Below are 21,174 nucleotides of genomic sequence, written 5' to 3'. Positions count from 1 at the left end.
AAGACAAATTTATAAAAATAAGATTTTTTTCAAGCAATAGATTTTCCTTGAGAGAGTGAGTATATGCTACTTAAACAAGGGCAAATGAAATTGTATAAACTAACTAAACCTATGAATGGGTAACTATTTATGTGGAATTAAGATACTGCTTGTTTAGCCACTAGCAGTTGTGTCGATAATTGAAAAACCCACAAAAACACAGTTGTATCATATTAACAAAGGAGACTGTGTGGCGCGTCACAATTATTTCATGAAAATAAAGGTGTTGAAAGTCACTACTACATGCAATAACATCCGTAAACGTCCATAGAACTATTCCATGAAACTGTCGTCATATTTACACAGGCAAACACAGGAGGGGCAAATCATAAATTAAGAGTGTATGAAAAGAAATGTTTTCATTTCTTCAGGGGCTAAGTGCTCCTTGCCCCTTTCTCCTTTGCCGAAGCCCATGATCACATTTATAATAATGGATGAAATTCATTGGAAAACAACTGTGAAGAGAAGGGCCCTAAGAGTATACAATTACGTGTACATCATTAATTTCTATAAGTGAGGATATTTATTGAGATAAACATTTAACACATTGTTCGTATAAGAACAGTCTCATCGGAAAATGTCTCACACAAATATTTTTTTTATATAGTCTACTTTTTAATTTATTTTTTGTTACTTTTTGAAGACATCTTGAAAATTTCTTTATTTCGAAGTGAGAATATAATTAGGTAGGTAATTTGATAATTATAGCTTATATTTTTCAGAAATAAGAAATTACACATTGTTGCAAAAATTTCGGCATTTTGTTGCATAGAATTAGCGTCTTATTAGAACGAACTGGTTCTACTTCAGTAAAATAATTGTCAAAAACATTTTTCAGTCTGACACAAGAAACTAAAAATTTTCCAAAAAAATTATTAGAAAATACAAAAGACATACTTATTCGAAAAAAAATTTGTTTAAACACAACAAAAACTATGACGATTCAGTTCATGTAAAGAAACACTTTGAGCAATTGCTTACAGTTGAAACATCATTCAAAAGACTTTTTGAATATTTATAATAATTAGAGAAAATCTGGTGGTCGACTTCATTTGATTACTGCATTCATGCCTTATAGTTATAATTTTTTAAAAAGTATGCATCTTATGCTTTATCAAAAATCTGTATTAATGAATAGGAATTTAACAACATCAAAAGTTAGTTTGTCCTCAAGCGAGAGTCATTAATCCTTGAGGGGAGACATTGTTCTGGATCCCTGTAGAAGGGTTAGTAAAATCTCAACTAAGTCTCCGTTGCTGTCAGTCATACTAAACATGCATACGTAAGCAATAAATTCGCTGGATTTGTACTTTAGCATGTGTTCCAGCGGTTAACGTGCATGCACAATAAACAAGAATCACATATGTTATCATGAATTCACAAACATTATACAAACTGATATTGATTGGTCTGGTTAGTTTTGAATTTCACACAAAGCTACAGAAGGGCTATCTGGATTAGCCGTTCCTAATTTAACAGTGGAAGGCTAGAGTGAAGGCAAGCTAGTCATCACCACCCACTGCAAAATCATGGGCTACTCTTTTACCAACGAATAGTGGGATTGATCGTTTCATTATAATGTCCCATGTCTGAAAGGGTTAGCATAGTTGGTGTGACGAGGATTTAAACCCACGATTCTCAAATTGCAAGTCAAGCGCCCTAACCACCTGCTCATTTTGGTACTGAATTAGTTTAATCAGACTCGATGGTAATCTGAGATACAGTATGTCAGCAGCCTGATTTTTTTCATATTTCAAGATGACAATGTATAATCTTGATAAGTTGTGTTTATTTATGTATTACAAAGAGAGAAAAAAAGTAAAAACTTGTAATAATGCAAATGGTTAAAAAGAAACCAATTTCAACTTTTATTACTTTACAAATACTGAAACTTAATGGAAGGAATTACTATAACGATCTGTGAAGTTAAATATAGTTCAGCAAATTGTATTTTGTCTTAATGAATGTAACGTTTTGTTTAAATTGATCGTGTCTCTGTCTTAATAATCAGTGATATCTCTGTCTTGTTTCAAACTCACCATAGGCGTTTCTAAGATTTGGAAGAACTTTTAAATTATAGCCCATTAATTAAAAATTAGTTATACAGAATCTAGATAGACAAAATAGCTTTATACCATCTCACATGTAGGTCTTGTGACAATAAATAAATAAATTTGTTTGGTCTTTAATTTAGTTTTGGTTAAAATGTTCTAGTTTTTAATATTGCTGAATTCTTTGTTCTTGGTTTATTAGCCTGGTAAGATTTTTTGGATAAAGAATGAGAGGTTATTGGTGTTTTAAGAAATATTAAAGAAGGAAAAGAAAATAGTTTATACATCATTCTTTTAATAAATAGAGGGAAATTTTCCAAGTTCACAATGCTTTTAAAGTTGGGACTTCATAAATTCTACTTACATTGAAGAAGCTTTTTGAGTTACTGATTCTAATGAAATTATCCTAAAAACATAAAAAAATTGAGCAGAGGTTTTAATTATTATTGTCTAAATTTTCATTATTCTGATGAAAAAATAACTCCCAACATTATCTTTATTTTTAAACATAAAAACCCTAAAATAATTTTGGGAACTTTGAGCTATCAGTCTGCACTTCTATGTACTTTGTTAATTATAATTTATGTTATATAATTATGGTAGTACCCAGATGTAAATTTCTGATTATCAGCAACATCCATACTAAATGCTACAGACCAAGACTTAAAACTATTTGTTCACTGATGGTTGAAATATATGAAGACATCCGATTTCTTCAAAATTATACACTTTCTGCTGTTAGTTAATCAGATACTCTAAGACTTAATATGTCATCAAGAAAATCCTAAACTAGAAACAACTACATTGTACACAGAGTTTCTAAGATTTATTTATAACTTTAAAGTGCTTTCAGTGTATACACTTATATTTTCATTTTAAAAATGCATTGAAATCAATTTTGTTGTATTTGAAAGTGAAACAGATTGTTTGGTTTTGAAATATAACACATCTATTCCACTCATGTTTGAAAATGTATACTTAATGTCAAAATTCTGAGCAGACTAAAACATAAACCATGATCTTTTCACTTAAACATCTGGACATGTAATAACATCAAACAGTCTAATAAGTAATGAATGACTTAACTTCATTTTTACAACTATTTTGTGGATTCTGTGAAATAAAATACCTTAAGCCTTTTCACAGCATTAGTGAATGTTTGAATGAAATGTAAAGTAATTATTCTATTAACTATATCATAAGAAATAATCAATTTACAACTGAGTCAAAAGAGAATAGTGAATAAACTAAAGATATTAAGATAGTCAATAATATATGCCTAATTTGTTAACAACATAGCAACATGAAAATAAAGTAAAAAATGTTGAAACAAAATATCTAAATTGATTTGTATAACCATAAAATACAGCCACATGTTTAACCATTATATTAAAACCTATTGTGGTGAGACTTACATACAAAGTTGGAAAAACTAATACCTGTTACATGTTTCATTCAACAACATTTTTATTTTACACATTTCTACAATACACAGTTTAATTAAAAACAATATACAAATTTTAAGCATAATAGTTTAGATTTTTCAAAGTAATTTTATATTTTTAATGACTAATTTAATAAACAAACTATATAATTCTATTCTCTTAATTGAATATTTTAAACAAATTCAAAAGGTCATACTATATATTTTTTACTGGTCAACATTTTAGCTTCATCTACAAGTTTTTATTTCACTCATTTACACCTTTTTAGTTATTTACAACTCCCAATGCCAAGTAGATATTAATCCACTGGTAGTAACTACAAAGACGTACAAGATTAAAAATAGATAATGCATGGGGATTGGAGATGGTTTCAAACAAGATCAGAGGGAGACCTCTTTTTATCTTCCATTTGTAGTGGGCACCTGCATGACCATTACAGGGTTTGTATATTATTCTATTCCTATTTTTAATGGGAATAAGACAGAAGTTGTCATGGAAATTATAAGCTTAATAGTCTTATTTCTGTAATGGAAAAATTGTAGCTTTGTGAAAGAATCTATACAAACTCATTTAGTAAAATATAATACAAGACCAATTTGAATTCACAAATGGTAAATCCAATTTTTTTTTTCTTTGGGATTGATACTTGTTATCTGGAGAATTGAAAAAATGTGGATAAGATCTTAAAATTTATTTTGAAAATTTGTCACACAGATTAGCTACAAAATATTATATTAGTAGGGGGTTAAAGAAAACTTATTCCAGGGATTTTAAAGTTAACCAAAGAAAGAAAAAAGGACCCTTGTTAGTAGAAGAGTACCTCAGGATTCAGTGCCCCAACCTTGGCTTTCTTATTTATATTAATGACATTGGTATGGACATAATAAATAAAGTTTACTAATAACATTAAACTTTTGACTATTTCTAACTATTGAGGATGTTGAGGTGTTACATAATGACTTCTATCAACTGGTAAGTTGAATAAACATCTGGTAACTGAGCTTTAGCCATTCATTATATGTGCAAGGTAATGAACTTGGATTAATAAAAATTTTTTTAATATAGATTGGAACCAACTCAAAGAAATGAGTGATGTTAAGGATCTTAGCACAATGGTGGAAAAGTCGTTGAAGCAGTTCTCTTGTTAGCAATACCGCCAATAGAATTTTAAAGCATATTTATAGTCATATTGATAAATCAAATGAATTGTTATACTTCAGGTGAAATAAGGATTACAGTTTTGGTCTCTTTATATACTGATTTACTGGAAAGGGTTCAGGATTCGATGGGTTATCTTAACCTATTTTCTCTTGAAAAAAAGATGGCGAAAGATTTTCTTATTGAAGATCACAAGATTATCTGGGGGATTCACAGGTTAAAGGCCTCTGATTTATTTGTGCTGTATTCCAAGTACAATAATGTAAGAGGAGACAAATTAAAGGTTGACTGACTAAGGGTATGGATTGCTATTAGCAATACCAAAGGCCAGCATGTTACAAAGCTTAAGAGGAAAATATGATATGAAAAATGAAGGATGAATTTTAATTTTTACTTTATTCCTGAATAAGTGTGCAAGAACAATCATGAATAACCAAATGCTTCCTTGTTATTCATAAGGTATTATAAAGGATAAAAAAAAACATTTTTTTAAATATTTGATTATTTACTTCAAACTTGGAAATCTGTCAATTCTGAAAAATTTGAAGCAGAACACCCTTTATTCATGGTGGTACCAAATTTTAAACTGACATGAAAATACTTATGCAGATGTCATAAAATCACAGATAGCAAACAGCTTATGCCCACAGTGAACCCAAAGCATTTCACAGTAAAAATATTTCTTCTGTGCTGGAAGAAGTATCCTGATTTGCTACCATAATTTATAATGCCAAAAAAAGGAGAAATACATTTGAATAACCAGCCAAAAAAGTTTAGTCTGCACTACATTTTGGTGACTAAACAAAATTAACAAATTACAGGACAATACAGAGAGAACTTTTTTCTTGAATATCTTCAACTAAAAACATTTGAAAGAACTAAAATAATCACAACTATTACATTTAAATACATTCTTCAGGTTGACAAACTTTTTTTAAATTTTAAATTATACATAATAAGAGAAAAAAATTAAGGATTATTTTCCTAAACATAAACATGTTAAAATGTAGCTCTGCTACTTCAATGATTTTGTGAAAAAACCAAAATGGAATAATGTTAATCTACAAAAATATTCTAAAACAAAAGAACTAATGTGAACAGACAACTTACTAATACTAACAAGTTTTGAAAATAAAGTGCAGTTCACAAGGTAACGTTAATCTTTACTACCTATAAAGTGATAGATATATTTAACAGACACTATTAAAATATTAACTGAATTACAAGCACATTTAATGTACATCATTTTTAACATGTCTTAATTGTACTTTACACATACAAATAAACAATATTTGTATTTTTAATTTCTATAAACAATCACAACTCAGTTTTTTGTGTAGTATTATCTGTAGAACCATGATCAGGACTAATGTTATGTTCTAGACCATGAATTAATGATGACAGGTGTAAACTACAATCCATTAACTGTCGAGAAACATCAGTTAGGTCATGATCAGTGTGTGTCATCACATATATTCCACTTCTTTCTTCAGCACGATGATGACAATAAAGAGACAAGGCTACCTCTATCTCATCATCTTCAGCAGCACGAAAATAACTCCTGTATGTGTGAAGATGTTTAATAACTTTGCTCCACATTCCTCCACGAAAAAATTCAAAAAGTTCATTTTCTGCTTCCTGTTGAGTCATTACTGTGGCTTCTATTTGACCAGGAGGAGACAAACGATCACTCTCTGTATCTTCCACAGCATGAAGTAGGTCAGACTTGATAGAAGTAAATTCTTCTGATAAATCCAGAACTTGAGTCTGTGTAACTGCAGAAGAAAGCTGAGATAAAAGTTTACAGAAGCTGTCCAGAAGTAGGATAAGCTGAAAATGGAGTTTATAAAGAGAACGACACAAATCAACACGGTTTTCATCAAACGTACCTTCAGCAACAGACTCTCCTAGGTTTTCTAGTTTAACAATTGATTTTAGGTTATCCATACATTCTAAAACATGTTCCCATTTCTCAGAAAAAGTCTCCCAATGCTCCTGAATCTCCAAAACACATAATTTGTGTCTCTCTAATAGAAGACAGTTATTCAATGTCTCTATGTCAACAAACACAAATGGACATTCAACTTGATTGACTAATATGTCCAAAAATGCCAGAAAGTGTGATCCAACAGATCTAAACAATATCGAAGATGAAAAAAATGGCACACTTCTCGTGTTATGTTTGCTGTTTTGCTTAAAGTTTCTTTTATCAAACGTCCCAATACTTGGTAAGTATTCACAGCTGTAGCGCCACTAGAATCAGCCATCAATAAGTGAACATGTGTGCGCCATTCCTCCTCTACGTCATCAGCTGGAAGCTGAGTAACCACATGTGGTGCTATTGCAAGAGGTGAGAAACTTGGAGATGTATTACTGAGAGTTACATCTCCATCACTTGCTAGACTCTGTGAAGAAACAGAGGCAGGACTCATTGGCCGCTGATTATGATCTAGCAAGGGAAGCGATGAAGGAGGGAAAACTAATCCAACACTACTGTTGGGAAGTTCTGGTGGAAGATCATCTAAGGGTGACACACTACCCATTTCATCATCTGATGATTCCTCTTTTTCTTGGACTCAGGTTGGAGCTGTTAGTACGGTGTCGGATATTTGGCTTACTTGTTTCTCCTGAGCTTTCATAATTTGTCAAAGATCTTCTTCGAACACCCCAGTTGAAATTATCCATATTCTCAGCTTCTTGACCTTCTAATTCATACTCCAAGAAATCAAAGTCCTTAAATATGCCAAACTGCTGCTCTGAGTGTACACATTCATCAAGTTTGCTTTCTGCAGACATATCATTATTAGTTCCTGATACTTCTTCTGTACTACTGCACATAGAGGACTGATGTTCCATAATATCACTACTCTGACTGAATATCACTGAAGGACTTTTGGGAAGTCCAACTCTCTGGCCACAGCTTGTCAAAAGATTAATAAAACGTTCTCGAGTACGAGCCTGTGACAGCCAAGGTCGTCTCCAACCAAACAGTGAACCATTTTCTGTAAAAGAATGATTGTGAGATAAGCTTCGGCGAGGAGATGCTGTGGGATTTTCTTCTTTGCTATGAGTAATAACTTCTTCTTTTGCAGTAACTTTAGCTTTATAAATTTGACCAACTATAGGAGTCTGGGACACATCAAACGAAAATTCCATGGTACGACCTGGTAACTCTCGTTTAGACCCAAATTCTGATTCAGCAAATGACACACTAGATGCTATACTGACACAATCAGCAGCAGCATTTGCCATGTTTATAGGAGCTGGAGGAGCAGCCAGTATTGAAGAGCGAGTAACCACCAGTTTCAAAATCTTTGTAGCATCTTTTCCTTGTGGTCCTTCCACATGTTTTAAAATCACTCTTAATAGATCTGCATTAATTGCTTGGGCAGCAGAATGAATATCCATATAATGAAGCATGCAGTACAGAATGCTCAGTAAATGCTGGTTTAGAACAGATTGAGTTTTTTCAATCAATTCAACCAAAAAAGACATCAAATTTATAAATATATTGCTGTAAGCATCATACAGATATTTAACCACACACTTGGTCCACTGAAAGTTCTCCTTACTAAAAGACCTTCTACTATACAATGTCATGACTGTTGCAAGATTTTCTAATTTCTTTGACTTTTCCATGCATACCTGTGCAATGTTCTCAGCACTTTTGATGCACACAGCATTAGGTTCATCATAGTTTTGTAACATGTATGGAAGAAATGCCATAACATGAAAGGGAAACCCAAGTGACTCTGATGGATCTATAATTGGCACATCTAAAAAATGAGTTAAACAGGCCAGTACTTCAATTGTAGGTTCAAAAGTTACTGCAGAAGAACATCCTTTTAGAAGTAGTGCATGCACCCCAGGAAAATTGGACCATTTCATCTGATTATATATTTTTTCAACCTTTTCCTGGCATTCACCTTTATCAAGGGGAAGTTTTTTCAGTACTTTTAATAGCAATTTTAATGAAAGTAGAAATTCATGTTCATAATCTGATTCTAACAAACAAACAGCAATCCAAAAAAACTGTGCAAGAAGACTTACTCTGTCATCCTGAGAAAACTGCTCCTCAAGCATCTTGAGAGATTGAGCACTTCGAGATCTACCCAAGCTATTCTGTTTAACTCTTATTTCTGTTTCTGTACTACTCCTGTTTCTCAAATCTTTAGTTTCTACGGTAGGAGATTCTGGTATTCGTTTACCAGGATATGACACAGAATAAGACGTACTCCGATGATGTCCTGAACCAAGTCCTCCTTGGTTGACTAACATATGAGGAGCACTTTTTCTATTATTTTCTTTTGTCAAGTTTGGTGTGGAGTTAAAAATTTCTTTGATGATATCACTAATCTTAAAAGTAGAATCTAGTGTTTCTACAGCTGCTTCCAATGTTAAAATCAATTCTGTTACATATCCTTGCATATCTTCCCCTTGTTCAGTTACTGTCTCTACTAGGCGAGACAATATGTCAGTTAACATCCTAGATGTAATTGGGACCTTTAAAGCCCTGAAGATCTGAAGGGATCGTCCAGCATAATGTCGTGATGAACATGATAATGCCAACTGTAATGCTATTTGAGCCCAACGCTCTTCAATGCGTGCCAATGGAACCGATTCTTTAAAGACAAATACAACATGCTGAAGGAAAACTTGTAACTGATCTGCACTTCGAATTGACCAAACTTTTGAAGTGATATCTTCATATGGCCAAAGAGGTTGTCCTTTCTTTGCTGCTAAAAATGCAATCATAGCCTTAATAATATCTTCTAAAGAAGGTCCACTATCAACCAAAGATGATGCAACTTGACTTCCTTCTGATATTGTTTCAGTTTTCTTATTATCAAAATTTGACAGTGACTTAGAACATGAAATGTGTTCCTCAGATGGAACTTGTTGAATTATTTTATTTTCTCCATTACCTTTTTGGTATTCAATGAAATTATGCTGAAGTACATTTACAGGATGGAATGGAGAAAGCCCATAACCTAACTGGATTGTTTTGTTACTCAGAAGTATTCTTGCTACTCCACAAAAATCACTATGTTTGGCCTGAATTAATAACAAATTAAGCAAGAGTTTCTTGCAATGTTCATGAATAAGAAGTTTTGTATGATCCATTCCCAGAAATATAATATGAAGCATTAGAGGAATATGTGGTGACCAATCAATACTGATACCATCTGAGACCACATCTGTGATCAACAAAACTGCCAAGTTGCACCGATGAAAACCCATTATTGGTTGAGAGCTTTCAGGTAGGAACTCAGTTAGAGGTGCATAGTAACCACCATATTCAGGCATTGGAAGAGGATGTGGTTGAGGAGTGTCTGGTTTAGTTAACTCCTCTTCACCATAGCGACAAAGAAGTATGAAATTATCCTCTTCAACGGAAGTTGAAATGATGTTTTGTGACTCTCCTATGGTTAAAGTTGCTCCATTACTTACAATTCTTCCCAGGCTAGTGATACTTGGATCACTTGACAGTGAAGCTTCCCCACTCCCTGTATCTTTCCTTAAGCTCCCTCTATCTGACCCATCTTCAGTACTTCGCCGTTTTGTATGCAAAGTTCCTCGCTCAAGTTCTCCTTTTGAGCCCTCAAGGTGTGTTCCACTACAAGTTCCATCATCTGAATGGTTACTACCTTTTCTTATGTTGGTAACTCTGAAAAATGGTGGTGTTTCAGTTCGTTCAATAAGGCAATTTAAAGTTTCAACAGTCTGTAGCTCACTCATCATCTCATCAAGTAAACGTTCTGGGCGAGTCCTAGCCATATACAATACTACTCGTTTAGCATAAGATAACAAGTCATGTGGTGCTAGCCCTGTAATAATTAACAAATAACGAATGATAACCTTCAAGTTATTGGGCCAACAACTGCAAAGTGCTGCCCAAAGGTTTTCAATCTCAGTAGGATGTTCATCACCAAATTTTGCAGTTATGTAAAACAAATTATTTAAAACCATCTCTGTTGCTTCTCCAGATCCCCATCCATCTTTCTGATCTACTGTTCCATCTTTATTACGTACTTCTCCGGAAAATTCTGAGAGTCTCGAGAACTGAGGCAATGAACTTGGCTGAGAAATATTAGGATCAACAAGCTCCATATTGTACAACCAGGGAAGCAAGTACTGCAAAAGATTTTGACGTAAATTTGACCTAGCTGTTTGAAATCTGCAAGTTATTTCAGAAAATATTGGCATGGTCAATTCTGGATGAAGGTGTGCCAACTGACGAGACAACTGCAGTTGTGAACATGGATAATCCAAACAAAACATCAAACTCTGATTCAACTGCTTTTTTCTGCGCGTAGTGTTACTTCTTCATTACTATTGGCTATGTCTCCATGTACATCAATAGAGAGTCCAAAGCTTTGAAAAAACCTCTGATAAAGAAGCTGGAGTAGTTGAAGTGCTGTTTCTTGAACACTTCTTCTTGGGCAACCAGTATTCATTAACGTGACATTGATAATTGCTATGTAATGGTCACAGGGATACTCCCTAACACTAAAGATTGCAGACAATGCACTAAAACACCCATCAGCAACTTGCACATCACCAGTATAACATCTGTCCACAAGCCAATCCAACAAAGACCCAGTGTCAGGATTAAATTCTAAAAGCAAAATAACGGTTTCTTGTCCAAGTTGATAAAGTTTTTCTTCCTCAGAACCTAAAAGATTATCAAGCCACTTGTACACAGGGCTTTCATCATTAAGGAAATTCACATCAAGAGATGGGCCACAACAAAGAACTGCAGACATTGCTTGCAAGGATGAAAACTCGAAATCAGGACATAGCTGAATCTTTCGACTCCGCTTATCATCAATGCCAAAAGGTGCTCCAAATCTGCCACTCCACACACCAAAAAGAAAAAACAAGTTTTTTCTCAAGTCCCTACCTAAAAGATTTGTCCAATTTTCCAAGGAAAAACTTTTAATTAGTTTGTGTATGAAACCACAAAAATGATGTTTTATCTCTTGAACAATAGCAGATGCATCCTTATCATTCTCAGTCTCCAAATAGAGCCTTGCTCCATCAATATACTCTACAAATGTGGTACTAAGAGAACCTGCATCTCTGTCTAACACACTGGGACTTACTCCAAATGTCCCATGTTTAGCTATCATTTCCAAAACACGTGAGAGTTGAACTCTTAAAATATCTCTCCGTCGCCTCCTTCTCATGTTTTCTTGTTTTCTGTCAATTGCTTCACGAATGTAAGGCACTAACTCTTCCATTAAGTCTTTGACAGCATGCTGATTTACATGTGATAACCCCAAAACCACAGCATCTCTCATATCTGCCTGTTCACTACGAAGAAGTGGCACTATTTGTTTAAACAAATTGGATGCATAAATTCCTCCACTGTTGGGAGAACGATTATCTGACCTTTCTGAACCAATGCTGTCTGGAGAAGAGCTCAAACTAAGGTCTGGTGAAAGATAACAAACTGAAGCACTGTTGTTAGGAGGTGCAACTCTGCATGCAAACATAAGGTAGTTTCGCCACAAATTTAAATGCATATCTTTTTCATTTGGTGCTTTTTTCACAGTAGTGGTTCTCAAAAGAGATGCCCGGTTGTCATTAACAGGATTGATGTCCAAATAATTAAAAAGTGAAGTGATTCTAGCATAAATGATAGGCCAAGAGTGAGCTACAGCTAAAGAGCAATGCTTTAAGACACCATCTTGACTCATAAATACCATCATGCATGTACACCAGGCATCCATATTTCCCAGGTTTGACTGGTTATTTAACTGCTTGTTCACACCTTCTAAAGAGCCATCTGGCACACAAGAAGACCATGCTTGAGTATTTCTCTCTGCCAACCATTGCAAGTCTGTAGTTTGTGCTGAAGCAATAGCAGTTTTTTCATGCGAAGGAAGCAGTGGGAGACATTTCTCTAAGGCTGAAGGACACATCCTGTCAATTACATCTGCTACAGTCTCTTCTCCTTTATTTAATAGTGCAAGTGATTTCATCAGCATCTTTATTTCCTTTAGTATATGGGCACCTAACCTACGAGGCACAAAACGACAATTGCACAACATAACAAGTGCAAATGCCTCAGCCTGGTGTAGTACATTTGTTAAATGTTCAGTTTTTGACTGCTCAATTGCTTCCCTTTTTGGTTTTACCTGAGGTTGAGCATTCAATGCATTTTTCCAGTTAGTTATAAACTGTAAAAGCATTCGTAAAGCATTATCTATCAGCTGAGGAAAAGTGTCATTTACTTCCCGAAGTACAAACTGAATAAATCCATATACAACATCCACCCTCCAATCAGGAAAGTCTTGCATCATGTTTTGTAGAGACTGAAATGCTAAAGCTTTCAGCTCTTCGTCCATGTGAACCGTAAGTCGAGCAAGAAGGTCAACTAAATCCTGGCGACTCATGCCATCAGGAATAAGCCTTGGTATAGCAGCCACACATGTGCGAAATAGGTCTATTTTTGGTTTTCTTTCTCCTGTAATCATATCATCAGGTTCTTTGTTAACATTCTGAATAGTTGTCATCATCATAGGCCTTCCAAACTGAACATCAAGGGCACGCAAAATATCATCAAAGGTTTTTCTAACATATGGGTAATACTGATACATGCCAATAGTTCGAGCGGTATCTTCAGTAAGCATTTTGTTCAAGAATGTTTTCTTTACACGCAGTGTATTTCCTGATGGTAAAACTCCTACTGTTCGAGGCATTGGTGGATCCCCCTCTTTTTGTTGCAGACTATCAGCCACAACTAAAAATGATCTAAGTCCAATACTCATTCTTTCTGGTGTCAGAATGATCTTAATGGGCCGACCAACAGAGAGCAAGTCAAACACAATTTCTTTCATTGCAAAATCTAAACGTTCCTGTGAAATAAACTGAATAATCTTAACAAAAATATTAAGTGGCGTATCACGAGGAACAACAGCTTTAGATCCTTTAGGAAAAAGAGAATTTACGATACTTTGTAACCTGCTCTGTGTAGCAGTGTTACTTTCACATTTAATTCTTATCATGTAGACCCAAAGAAGACGGTAAAGAGATTCAAGAGCAACACGTGACATCTTTGGATCCCGGTTTTTTAGATGAGATAGGCACATAGCTAAAAAATAGTGCCAGTTTTGTAAAAAAAAGGATTTCTGACTCACACACAAAAGACATGTTACAAGAGGGAACAAAGCTAAGCTATGCTTCTTTTTAGTACACAAATCTAAAGTTTGTGAGTACAATATTTCCACAAAATTTTTCAAACATGGTACATTCACTTCATTTTTGACACTAGCTGCAACTGGCACAAGGATTTCAACAAATAAGCCAGCAAGAGCATGTTTAATATCTTTATCCTTAACTTCTAGAAAGTATGTAGCACACTCTTGCATGAACTGAAAAGATGCTTCAAATTCTTCAATAGGGACCATTTTTACCCTAAAAAATTTCATTCCCATTAAAAGATTGATTATGCTGTGAGTTGTTATTGGACTTGGTTCTTTACTTCTAAGTTCTTTTAGTTCTACAGTAAATCTCTTTTTTACAGACTGAAATCTAGACTGTGCTAAAACACCAATGACTTCTGCATATAAATCAGCTATAATATTAACATTCTGTGCATTAGGGCCTGTTTGAGCACTTTCCCTAAATCTAAAGTGCCGGAATGCTAAATTAATAATTTGGTTCACAAGATCTTCATGTCCTGGATGAACTGCAAATTGTTTCAAAACTTCAATAAGAACCAAGCAAAATATAAATTCTATGGCTAAGTCCCTTTTCTCTTGCAGATAATCATGTTCTGTTCTTTCAGCTGTTTCACCTTTTGACTTTGATGAGTCAGATCGAAATCTTTGCTCATAAACTTGTCCAGAATCAACACCCTGTCTGTCATACCATGCAAACAATGTGTGAAGCAACGATGGAAGGCAATGTTCTGCAGCTGAACCTAAAGCGCTCAACAACTGATCAAAAACACTATCTTCACCTCTTTGAAGTAACTTTGATAATGGTTTTTCCAATGGTTCAACAAGCACAGCTTCCGTTTTTTTTCTGCTTGAACAGTAAATTCAGCAAAAAGAGTTCTAAGAACAAATTCTCCTGGTTTTACGTCTGTGTCTATTAGTATGGAAGATGGAAAGGGTAACCTTTCTTTTCTTGTTCCCCATGGTAAAACAACTTGTACAGCGCTAACGTTATTAACAGTACTGGTAGTAGTAGAGTATTGTGTACCAGACACATGACTTTTACTTGTAACTGTATCATTATTACTTTGTGAAATCATGTTCTTTCTTGTCTTTCAAAAACTCCAAAGTAATGAAATAAATCTATAAAATAATACAAAATAGCTTAGCTTTCATTCTTTACAGCGAACACTTTACTTAAAGCTACATTGTCTTCTCTGATTCCTAAAGTTAAATTAATACCAAAATATGAACACTACAATCGTTAAGCTCCCCTACTCCATTGGCGAAAATGCTTATACGTTGTCCTCTTGCGGAAATTTTAAGAACAAAAATATAGAAATAAAAAAACATAATTTTCGAATGTCTTATATAATCTATGTTTGTTTGTTTGTTTTGGAATTTCGCACAAAGCTACTCGAGGGCTATCTGTGCTAGCCGTCCCTAATTTAGCAGTGTAAGACTAGAGGGAAGGCAGCTAGTTATCACCACCCACCGCCAACTCTTGGGCTACTCTTTTACCAACGAAAAGTGGGATTGACCGTCACATTATAACGCCCCCACGGCTGGGAGGGCGAGCATGTTTGGCGCGACTTGGGCGCGAACCCGCGACCCTCAGATTACGAAGCGCACGCCTTAACGCGCTAGGCCATGAAAATGTGTTCCCATGCCGGGAATCGAACCCGGGCCTTATAATCTATGAACAGTTAATAAAACAAATGTTTTGCACGTTGATAAAGGTAAGAAAAGATTTACGACAACTATTACTGTAATAGTGACTGCCCGTCCACAGTGGCTCAGGTATACAGTCTTATGATATTAAAAAACGCATTTTAATATGTTGCTAGAGATAGCACGGATGGTCCATAATGTAGCTTTGCCCCAAATAACAACCAATCAACTCCTTAACAATCTGGATCTTACGATTAAGATGTAGTTACCACTTCATGTATTGAAAGTTCTTTATTATTATAACTTGCTTAACGATTATTCTAATTTAGATACAAGTATTAACTTGATGAAAATAATTAATTTTACCCTGAATTTGAAGGTATTAGTTATCATTATTTTATAATACATTCTCAAAGTAAACGCTAAGCTTATATAAATCTTTAAACTATCATTGTTTTGTTTGAATTTCGCGCAAAGCTACACGATGGCTTTCTGCGTTAGCCATCTCTAATTAAGCAGTGTAAGACGAGAGGGAAGGGAGCTAGTCATCGTCACTCACCGCCTACTGTTGAGCTACTCTTTTACCAAGGAATAGCGGGATTGACCGTCACATTATAACGTTCCCATGGCTGAAATTGTTAAAATGATGAGCTTCGGCCCACTATGACCAAGTGTTTAGTGCGCTCGAATCATAATATTATGGTCGCGGGTTTAAATTCACATCACACCGAATATGCTTGTTCTTTCATCTGTGAGGATATTATCATGTTAGACAAATCACATTATTTGTTTGTAAAAGAGTAGTCCAAGAGTTGACGTGGATGGTAATAACCAGCTACCTTCCCTTTAATCTCACTCTGCTAAATTAGGCACGACTAGCGCAGATAACTCTCGTAAAATTCAAACAACAAACAGACGATACTTTTATCTAAGCCTTTCAAAATATTTCATGTCTATGCATGAAGGAACATCAGTGTATCTTTCATGATAATGATCATTTCTCAAATACAGATAACTTGCAGTTGCCTTGATGACTTATTATTCTAGGTCATTCCCCCTTCGATGCTACTTAAAGTTTTTTTCATGGAAGAGATCGCTGCAGAGATATATAGATAAATAATCAATGCAATTTTTGTAAATATTTAACTATACAGTATTCCCTCGCTATTCGCGGGGGTTACGTTCTTTAACCCCCGCGAATAGCGAAAAACCGCGAATATTGGATGCAGTTTTAAAACTTCTATGTATGAGATTATATACGGTACTAAATGCTTCCCAGACACTTTCTAAAGACACTCTTACTCATTCATACAGTAATAATATAGTAATATTGCATGCAGTCATGTATTTCACTAATGTAGTAATGATAATGTAAACACATTTTAATTTTGTACTGCAACAATATTTTAATCAAAAAGAAACGTACATAGTATAGTTACCCATACTGTATTACTGTTCCGTAAAGTCATTTTCTATAAGTACAACACATGTATTAAAATTGACAGAAAGTGGAACAAATTTAAAGGCAAACTTAGACAGATAAATACAGTACGCACAGTTCAGGTAATAATAATACAGTACAGTACAATTCAGTAATAATTGTTCGATAAAGACGTCAATCAATAAAACTGCTTGAGAGAGTAAATACAGACATACCCTCGAAAAGCGCTTTTAGTCTCTATGACCAACAAAAACCCGGTTTACCGAGCATTCGTTTTTATGACGTTATGACGCTAGCCTGGTATACCGGCATACGATGCGATAGGGTTAAGAGCCTAACCCGCGAATGGGGAACCGCGAATAGGTGAGAGTGTACTGTATACGTGTTTTGTAGCATAATGAGAAAGTAATATAACTACTTTTACTGGTGGAATGATCAATGACGAATGCGTGAATTCACTGTATTCTCCCATCATTATTATCTAGATTTTTTAAAGAGTTGCCTTCTGTACGTATAAAATAAAGATTTCTGTGTGATTGAAAAAAACAAAAAACAGCAGTAATCCATGATTTAGTGTAATGAACCACCTTGATTGTTTTCTGTTTGTAAATAAAGGTTCACTTCTAACTTTCTTTCGACATTATGTTTGATCTCTATTTTCAAATGCAGTCAGAATCAGAAATTCAGTTAAATTATGCTTAACATTTTTGGCCATTCTTCTCATTATGCGCACATGGTTACAAGTCCTACCTGTACATTTAATCAGAGTATCTGCGAATACCATAGAATGAAGTACTAAGTTTAAATTTTGACGTCATGACCAGCAAATTGTCTGCCTTGAATATATTTCCATTTTAAGCCACAGGTTGCCGTTAGTGACGCTAAGAAAATATTTCCCCAACATCCCAAAGTACAGCTAGGAAACATCTGGGCCACTTCTTTAAATGCTTTAAGCAGGCCACACATCAGAACTGTTGGGCTGAATAATAAGAATTACAGTGCTCAATGTTGGGTTTGAACAGTAGATAACTTTATTAATCAAGCACTTAGACCAAGCTTAATGCTTAATAAAAAGGTATCACAGACAACATGGCTGCTAGTGCAAAAGATCTGTATCATTTAGATTGACAAGTTAACTGAGGGACTACCAAAAATACTGACATAACATCATCAGTGTGTTAAAGATATCTACATTGTAATAAATGGGTATCTGTGGTAACTAGGTTCGAGATAACAACTTTAAACAAATTGCAAGAGCATAATAAGCCCAAAGAAGCTGCTACAATGGCATTGTAACTATGAGGCTCATCTTCCGAATTGACTGCATTTGAAAAAGCTTGTACTCTACAAAAGTATATCAACCTGCAGACAGCTCACTGCGTTCAGACACAACTGCACTGGATTCCAGTGAATGCGATAATTTTCTAAGATTTCCCATGAAGCTTTTGCTAAAACAAATGTCGCTGATAGATTTCTCCAACTGGTATTCTGAGTTAGAGGATCAAAGTACCTACTTTAGTTGTGGACTTAGTGTACTTTATCTAATATACTGTTTCTATATAGTTTCACAACGAAATAAACAAAAGTACAATAACAGCAACTTTGAAGTGGGGAAATTCTGATTTTAATTATTACAATGTTTTGACCTACTGTATCAGGTTATCATCAACGGTTAAAGTACCTGATGGAGAGTTATGTTAGAAGCTTGAACATCATCCAGAAAACTTCCTGTATAGATGCAGTCAGTTAACAGTGGCGTTCTAGTATGTTTTAGTTCTTTCTCCAAAAGAAACCTCTCATGAGTTTACCAGATGTATCGTTGAACGTTTGTTTCAGTTTGATGTATGTGACGTCTGATGTTGAATTTGTAAAAGATTCTTAAGAGTAAGAATCAACAATATTTGTTTTACAAAAACGCTAGCGTGTTCAAACACTGCTGAATGTTGTAGAAATTTGCCTTACACTATTTAAGCAAACGCGTCTACAGACACTAAGAAAATTATTATCATTGGTCTGTTAGAATCAGTGTGCTATAGACCTCGGAAACTAGAATTGTGATTAACGTTTATTAATCGGAAAACTACAGAATTTGACCAAGAACTTTATAGATTTCAAATATCACAAATTGTTCAACAACAGTGAAGTTCTTTGTACGTTATTATTTCTACGAGGACATTAAATATCTTCGCCGGAAAAAGTTAGCTTGTAAATGTGTGATGCCATCCAAGAAAAGAGAGTGTTCGATTTAGCGAGGTGTGACAATATCAATCCAAAATTAATTTGCTCGTAGTGGACCTGGATCGCTGATAACATATTCAGTTCTGGAAAGGATATAAGACTCAGCATTGTTTGTAAGTTTGTAAGACTCTTGTATATAAATCAATATTTGTTATGACTATTAGTAATAATCGTTATTAGAAATTGTATTGTTTTTATGTTTGTATATTAAAATTTCAAAATTTTTTATGTTGAGAAAGAAAATTGTATGTATTAATCTTGTTAGCAAATATCATAAATTTGATACCTATTGCAATTCAAGTAACTGTTAAATTAAAATTAAAACTTCCGGTATTTGAAATTGTTATATGTAATTTACGGAACATAACAAATGGAGAGTCGTCCGAAATAAATTATAATACGTAAAAAACCGCATAAATATTCGGCAAGCAAACAGTGTGTATTAGTTCTGTGCAAAGGATGCTGTTATCGGCCGTTTATGGTCCGTAAATAAATGTGTGTGCAGAAATTATTTTAACTTCTCTTTCAATCAGTGTATCAACTTATGTAAATATATGACAAACAGACAGAAATTGTTTTATTTAATATTTTATTCTATGGTATGAAATGTTTCGTATCGAAAGAAAAGGAAGGGAAAATACAGTGCTATGATGAAAAGCGTACTTATAAATCAAAATATTGTTGCGAGTAAAATGGTCTAGGCGGTGTTATTTTAAATCTAATTAAAAACATCTTAAATGTGAATAAAGATTCAGCTAAAAAAGGATTGAGAGTGCGATTTAAAGGAATGAAATCAAAATTGGCGGCCAAACTGGTAACAACATTTATAGCTTTGGAAAAATTTTACAGCAAATATAAATTCATTAGTTAGCTAGGCCACGTTTTTTGTTCCATCTGGAGCCTGACGGTAGGTAGAACAGAAATTATGTTACTTTTGTACTTGCTGTTGTTTGTTGGTATACCTTGACCAAAAAAAAATAATGATATCTAATAAAAAAAAGCACCTTAGGTGTGAAAGAATGAGGCTTCAAAATTGCAACATTATAATTTGAAATATACCTATAACTCAAAACCAACCAGATTCTTTAAAATATATGGCGGTAGTTTTCCTCTCTAAAACATGACGATAACGCTTCCTTTATAGTAAAGCCATGGAATCTTGTGTAACAGTTTCTTGTCATTACTTACATGCACTCGATACAGCCGTAGCAAGCATTGTTATTTATGCTAATTGCTGATGCTACTAGCACGTGACGCTAAACATTCAGTAATTAGGAAAATTTAATGCAATTTAGTCAATTTATGTTTAAAAGTTGGCGTTAAATAATCAATAATAATCATCTACGCATATGATTCTTTTGAAAACTTGAGCTAGAAACCATTAGTGTAGTTCTTGTGATCTAACAAATACCGTATCGTATTAGCACTCCCTTTAACCGTATAATTTTGTTATTTTAAACCGGCTGTTTTAACCCAGATAAAAGTTAAAAACTATTACTCTCAGATGAAAAAGCTGTAGTAAACGTTTTAGACCGATAGCTCTCGTGACTTTCTGCGTAGGCATGTGTAAAAATATTTTAAAGTTTGTATATGAAATAAAATCATTTCAGTAGTTTAAAAGTAATGATTTGACAATTTTTAAAAAGAAATACAAGCTCAAGATAAAATAAATTGAAATTTGTTGATATTTTTTGTTTTCTTTCAATTTAAGCAACATTCATTATTCAATTCAGTGATTTTTTTATAACCTTCATTATATAGTACATTTTACAGATTTATAGGAATGGCCTGTAAAAATAACAATTCATGTTTTGGGGGCCCAGGCGGCTTCCTACAATTAGTAAAAAGCGTTAAGTGTGAGCCCTGTTAATAATAGTATTCGCCTATTGTGGCCAGATGGTTAGGGCAGTCTAAAAGTAACGTGTTCGAATTCACGTCCCACCAAACATATTCACTCTTTTATT

At 34.1% G+C, this 21,174-nt stretch overlaps 1 protein-coding gene across 1 annotated transcript; it reads right to left on the bottom strand.

Moving 5' to 3' along the window:
- Nucleotides 1-3,547: 3,547 nt before the first annotated feature.
- fry (microtubule binding protein furry) lies at nucleotides 3,548-15,142 on the bottom strand. The gene is given in 5 exon segments (XM_076484442.1): nucleotides 3,548-6,855; nucleotides 6,858-7,260; nucleotides 7,262-11,005; nucleotides 11,008-14,720; nucleotides 14,723-15,142. Coding segments are annotated over 5 exon segments (8,943 nt in total). The 5' UTR covers nucleotides 14,961-15,142; the 3' UTR covers nucleotides 3,548-6,010.
- Between the last annotated feature and the right edge of the window lie 6,032 nt (nucleotides 15,143-21,174).

This window comes from Tachypleus tridentatus, chromosome 13 (genome assembly GCF_004210375.1).
Source record: "Tachypleus tridentatus isolate NWPU-2018 chromosome 13, ASM421037v1, whole genome shotgun sequence".
Classification (NCBI taxonomy): Eukaryota; Metazoa; Arthropoda; class Merostomata; order Xiphosura; family Limulidae; genus Tachypleus; species Tachypleus tridentatus.
This window is presented reverse-complemented; position numbering and strand designations above follow the sequence as displayed.